Below are 6,856 nucleotides of genomic sequence, written 5' to 3'. Positions count from 1 at the left end.
TTGCAGTGGCTCATTAGGGCTTAGGGTTTTCCCCAAAGTGCTCCACCAACGAACAGCACTACCCCTGAACTGATGTACTGCAAACGTAGTTTGTAACTTGCCTTGGCAATCACAAGTCATGAAAGCCAACTCCATTTCCGAGATCCAGTCCATTACTCCGACAGGATCTTCTTTTCCATTGAAGGTCGATGGCTTGCAAATCATAAAGTCCTTATCCTTGCACCCATTTCTCTCCACTCTACCCTCGTGGTTATTCCTCCCAACCACAAGCGGTTCACCATGACCAACCGATCTGCTAGTGTTCCCTTCTTCAGATCGATCGTCATTTAGTTCATGTTGTTCAACAGGAACTGAAGGTTCATCCCTGTCGTTCAGCAACATTTGCCTCAATTCCTCCCTCTGTTTAGCCAACATGGCCTGAATCATAGTTCGTACTCCAGCCATGGTGATGGGTTCGGGTGCAGCTCCTACTATAGGCACCTGTTCCACCACTAGAGGTTGAGGTTGTTGGTTTCTGTTTGCATTTCCAGCTCCACTCCGAGTTCTTGCCATTACAATCTATATAACGAATAAGGCGAAATTTAGGTCTTTATCCTTGTTAGACATGTCAATTCCCTTATCACTCCGAAACGTTTACATGTTAGTTCTAATCTAGTATTCATACGCTTAGAATCCTACACACATAAGGTTTCCAGATCCGGTCGGCAACAGACCATAGATCCGAACAAATAATGGCACACATGGCAAACACATAGCATTTAGCACATAAGGGCATTTTAGGCATCTTCCCTAAAATAAACTAGTGCTCGTGTCTAAAATATGGTAGACACTCATCTCACAATCATCACTTAGCATTCTAAGTTCAAGTCTAGAAATTCTACAATTTCTTAGTTCGCTTAAACTAATGCTCTGATACCAACTGTGACATCCCCATATTTCTCGGCCAGAAAAGACCGATTTTATTTATGCTTTTTAAAATAAAATCAGAGAAATCTTTTTATAAGATATTGCGGAATTGGTCCCCAAACAATATATGATAAAAGTTTATCAAAATCCTTCATTAAGAAGGTATATATTTTCCATATATATATCAAAACCTCGGGATGTCATGTTCCGATACAGATCAAAAGCGTAAACAAGACATTATAAGCCTTTCAACAGTTATTTACAACTACTGGCCTATAATCCAAAAATCTCTCGTCATCCTCCGACTATGCTCGGGGTCCACTACCTGTAATCATAAAACTGAGTGGGTCAGGCTTGGGAGCCTGGTGAGCATATAGGGGTTTCAACCCACAATAATAATATACTTATTAAGTTCACCAATCAACAATAACCCTGATTACCCATTCCCGTTGTCCTCACTTTACGTCCCTAAACACCTATCACAAGGGACCTAGCCTAAGGATTATCATCGGGATGGACACTACTGCTAAGGGGTTTCCTCAGCCATACATGTCCTTAAGGCAACCATGAGGGGGATGAAGTACGCCAATGAACATTTAATTCATCAACACCTACAAGTTGCGAACCTGCTAGTGTTCCACTGGACTATCTAGAAAGTCCGTGGTCATCATCTATACTTCGCTAGATGACTACAACAACAACACAACATTGACATCGAGGCCTCTCACCATTTTAACACACATCAACTATTTCATCTACCCATGTTCTACCCAACATATTTTGTAGATAAAAAGCATATACAGTTTAAAACTTGTATAAAACATCAATTCAACAATCACCTCGAATAAACAATTAGCATATTTACACATAACACGTATTTCAAAGTAAATACTTCATATCTATGTGTAAATTGAAAGTAACTACACACTCACTTATTTTGGTGAAAATCGGGCAACAATTCGTTTCCTAAAACGATCGTTTCTAATAAAACCGGGAGTTTTATTGAGAAACCGGGCTCTGTAAAAGTCGGGCTTCGAAACCGAAAAGATAAATTTTCCGGGCTTCTTGGGCACTTCGTGGGGTATTCCGGGCTTTACAATTGATACCGGGGCTTTGCGGGATGTTAATATGAGGAAAATATGGCTTTAGGGGCTAAATATGGCAAAATTCCAAAAATACCCGGGAGGTCTCGCACCCTCCTATTTATAGGGGGAAGCTTCTGATCGGACGGCCAGGAGGCTTCTGATCCGACGGCTGAGAAGGCTCGCAGAGGGGGAGGCTCGCATGAGGGCTGCGCGTGCGAAGGGCTCTCTGGCGGCTTATGATTGGACCGAGGTCTAGGGTCCGAAGTAGGGGGTTCGTGGCACCTGCGAGGGTTCAGACTCATGAGTCACTACACACGCGTCGGATGCGAGGCTCGCCACCGAGGCTTCTACGTGTAGTCAGCGGATTGGACCGCAGCTCGGACTCGGAAGGACATGACACGCCTCGCCAGGTGGCTTCGTGACTCAGCAGCCTGGTGACTTAGCAGCTTCGATGACTCAGCAGGACACGTGTCACATGCGAGGCGAGGGTGACGTGGCAAAGTGTGACTATGCGAAATTTCTCGGTTTTCGCGCCAAAACTTCTAAAATCCATAACTTTCGCATACGAGCTCCGTTTTTGATGTTCTTTATATGAACGCGTAGCTAAAATTACGATCTACAACTTCCGTTTAGACTTCGTCGGTTAATTTTGACTTTAAATTTTATATTATTATTTTTAACAAACCGGGACAGGAAATCCGTTAAAAATTCATAACTTCTTCATCCGACGTCCGTTTTCGTCAGACTTTTTACCGTTGTGCTCCTAATAACGAGACCTTCAATTCTCGTTTAGGTTGTGTCGGCTAAAAATCGCTCGATCTAAAATTCGAGTTTTTAGCTGTCTACTGCTACGCTGAAACTTCGAAAAATCATAACTTCCTCATACGAAGTCAGATTTGGGCGTTCTTTTTATCGAACTTCTCGGTTTAACGAATACTACAACTTTCCTTTAGATTACTAAGGCTAAAAAGTAGTTTATCAAAAACTCACTTTTTACGACATTCAGCACCGTGCCGGTTTTATCGCGAAACTTCGACAGGTCATAACTTCTTCGTTATAACTCGGATTTTGGTATTCTTTATATCCCCGAAATCCTTGTTTCGACCACTACAACTTTATGTAAAGATATCGGACTTATCTCAGACTTTAATTTTGACACTTATTTTTATTCTTAATTAATTAAGCCCTAATAATTAAGCATAAAACACATAATTCACATAATATTCACATAACTCCTTTTCATTTCTTCAAAATGAGTTACAAAGGTTAACCTAGACTATCAACTCAATATAAATGCCTAGGCTAGAGACATGAGTGTTACAATAGGCCAAGATTGACAGATGATTACATCTGTGAGTTGATCGCTACTGGGGTAGCTGCTGTTCTCCTGGTTGCCATCCCTGAGTAATTTGAGTCTATCAAGACCGCTATGATTGAACTATTTGATGAGCAGTATGCCGTTATGTATGAGGATGCTATTGCTGCAACTACCGCAACTGTTGCTGCTAATGTATGGATTCAGTGAGGGAGAAATGATTATTTATGGAGAGGGTACCAGGGATGGATCGAACTTTTTTTTCTAATATCAGGGCTCGAAAATATTTACATCATGGGTGTATGGTTTACCTCATGTATGTGGTTGACACTCGGGTAGAGAGGGAGGTCTCGGTTTCGGATGTGCCTATGGTCATGGAGTTCCCAAATGTGTTTATGGAGGAATTACCCGGTGTTCCTCCTGAGAGACATGTTGAGTTCAAGATCGATTTGGTCCCTAGTGCGACCCTAATTGCTAAGGCATTGTACAAATTAGCACCACCAGAGATACAAGAGTTGTTTTCTCAGCTTCAGGATCCGTTGGGCAAGTAGTTTATCAGACCGAACAGTTCGCCTTAGTATTAGAAATAGCAATGATTTGAGTTTTATTAATATTATTTTATCCCATCATTTGTTGGTTTGACAGCCAAACAAATTGGCGCCGTTGCCGGGGATACGGTAGTACTAATTGTTTATGCCAAGATCTTTTCGCACAGGTACACCTTTACCAGTTGATTTGGAGATAGAAAAATATGCTAAATAGAGAAGGAAGCAAGCCAGACTTTTAAAGAAACAACAACAATCCGGAGCTTCTTCGTCAAATCCATCAACTACATCCTCTCCAACATCCAAAAATATCACCCACCATCTTCACCTACTCCTACCATGGCAGATAACCATGGAGGAAATCAAAATCCTCCACATCCACCACCTGAACAAACCTTTAGACAATGGGCCACTCAAGATGTCACCCAACAACCTTTGTGCATAAATTACCTTGCAGCAATCAACTTTGAACTCAAGTCTGGACTCATCCATTTGTTACCCTCATTCCGTGGTCTTGAGAATGAAGACCCACATAAATTCCTTAAGGAATTTCATGTTGTTTGTGTGGGTATGAAGCCACAGAAGATCAAATCAAGTTAAGGGCATTCCCCTTTGCTTTACAAGATTTAGCCAAGGAGTGGTTGTATGACTTATCATCGGGGTCAGTCACAACATGGAATGAACTTGCAAGGATGTTTCTGGATAAATATTTTCCAAAAATGAGAGCTTCAGCTTTACGTAGAGAGATAATTGGCATCAAGCAACAAAAGATAGAAGCCTTGCATACTTATTGGGAACGGTTCAAGAAATTATGCTCAAGATGTCCACAACATGGGATTACAGAATATCAGTTGCTGCAGTATTTTTGTGAAGGAATGTTATCTTGGGATAGGAGATTACTCAATGCATCAAGTGGTGGATCTATAGCTGATAAGACTCCAACAGAAATCAGAGTTCTTATAAAAAACATGGCAGAAGAGTCCAAGCATACAGTCCAAGAAGAAGAGTGGTACGGTGATGCACCAAGGGGGGTGAACGAAATTTCTACTCCAAAAATTAAAAGTCAACTTTCTGAGTTGACTAAGGTAGTAATGATGCTTGCAAAGGGCAAGGGCGTGCAACCACCAACAGTTAGACCTTGTGGTATTTGTACACAAGTTGGACATCCAACCGACATGTGCCCTCAACTTCAAGAGGAAGATTATGAAGAAGCAAAAGCCATGGGAGGTTTTCTTGGATCTAGTCAAAGGGGATATGAGCAGCCACGAGGTGATCAAAGATGGAACAACAATCAATGTTGGGGAGGAAATCAACAAGGGAACTACCAACCAAGTCAACCACATCAATACCAACAAAGACTACCTTTTCCACCACAAAACTTTCAGCCAAGGCAACCACAACACCCTCCTCAACAAGCGGGTTCATCAAGTATGCCTTTAGAGGACATAGTGAAAAGTTTGGCAACTAGTACACAAGTTTTCCAACAAGAGACAAAAGCAAGCATAAAGAACTTAGAGAAACAAGTTTCACAGCTTGCTATTTCCGTAAGCAAACTAGAATCTCAAGGAAAGTTGCCTGCCCAAACTGAAGCAAACCCAAGGCACAATGTATGTGCCATCACATTGAGAAGCGGGAAGAGTTATGATGGTCCAAAATTGTCGGTTGATCAAAAGGAAGAAGAAATAGTAGTTGAAGAGACGACCAAAGAAGAGAAGGAGGAAGAGAAAACAATTGAAAAGAAGCCCTTCATCACTGAGTCTAAAGCCACACCTGCTCCATTTCCCGAAAGATTAAAGAGCACTAAGAAAGAACGGGAGGAGAATGAGATCATGCAAATGTTCAAGAGAGTTCAAATCAATATTCCACTCCTCGAGGTCATCAAGCAGGTACCTAGATACGCAAGGTTCCTTAAGGATCTTTGTGTATCTAAAAAGAAATTAAAAGGAAATCAAGTCGTAACGGTTGGGGAGCATGTATCCGCGGTTTTGCAAAAGAGGATGCCCCCGAAGTGCAAGGATCCCGGTGTCTTTACCGTGCCTTGCAAGTTGGGAAATCTTTATGTACACCGAGCTATGCTTGATCTATTTGCATCCGTAAATGTCCTACCATATTCTCTTTTCAAATCAATTGGTGTAGGAACATTGAGCAAAACCGGTGTGATCATCTAACTTGCTGACCGGTCTTTGGTACACCCAAAGGGAGTATTAGAGGACGTGTTAGTGCAAGTCGACAAATTTGTCTTCCCGGCTGATTTTTATGTCTTAGATATGGGAGATGATGACTCTCCAAGTTCAAGTTCCATACTTTTGGGTAGACCTTTTCTTAAAACTTCTAAAACAAAAATCGATGTCTACAATGGAACTTTGAGTATGGAATTTGATGGTGAAGTTATCAACTTCAATATGCATGAAGCAAAAAAGACTCCTTTTGATGTTCAATCTGTTAATTTTGTCAATTTGATCAATCCCTCAACAAAAAAGGGTTTGAACTTGTCTAACAATGAATTTCTAGAATTAGTTTTGTCACGGAAACTAGACAGGGACAAAGCCAAAGAGCTTGCAAAGAAGTTTGATATGGATAATGAAGTGTTTGAGATTTTAGAGTTTATTGATGACAAGAAGCATGTGAGGAGTGATGATATGTTAAAGAGGCCCACGTATCCAGACTGAAGCACAAATAGTTGGGGTCCAAGTCGAGCCAACGACATTAAAAAGGGGCGGCTAACCGGGAGGCAACCCGGGGGTATTTTTGTCATTTCGTATATTTTCGTTGTATTTTCTTTGTTTTCAAACTTCCAAGTTGTTTTTCATGCTAAAAGAGGGTTAAAAATCATTTTTCGGGCAGTAGAGGTTTAGCGGGTAGCAATTTCAAAAAGTGAAAAAATCAATTTTTTTGGCCTTTTCAGAAGTTTACACGGCCGTGTAAACTTATGCCTTTCATTTACACGGGCCGTGTAAACGTTTAAACGCGGTATATCTGATTCAGGGATTTACATGGCTGTGTAA

The 6,856-nt window shown here is 41.2% G+C and overlaps 1 protein-coding gene across 1 annotated transcript; it reads left to right on the top strand.

Moving 5' to 3' along the window:
* Nucleotides 1–4,570: 4,570 nt before the first annotated feature.
* On the top strand, nucleotides 4,571–6,019 carry LOC111889693 (uncharacterized). The gene has a single exon (XM_023885839.2). The coding sequence runs from the start codon at nucleotides 4,571–4,573 to the stop codon at nucleotides 6,017–6,019; it is 1,449 nt and encodes a 482-aa protein (XP_023741607.2).
* The last annotated feature ends 837 nt before the right edge of the window (nucleotides 6,020–6,856 follow it).

This window comes from Lactuca sativa, chromosome 6 (genome assembly GCF_002870075.4).
Source record: "Lactuca sativa cultivar Salinas chromosome 6, Lsat_Salinas_v11, whole genome shotgun sequence".
Lineage (NCBI taxonomy): Eukaryota > Viridiplantae > Streptophyta > Magnoliopsida > Asterales > Asteraceae > Lactuca > Lactuca sativa.
The sequence above is the reverse complement of the archived record's forward strand: the minus strand, read 5'-3'. Positions and strand labels throughout refer to the sequence as shown.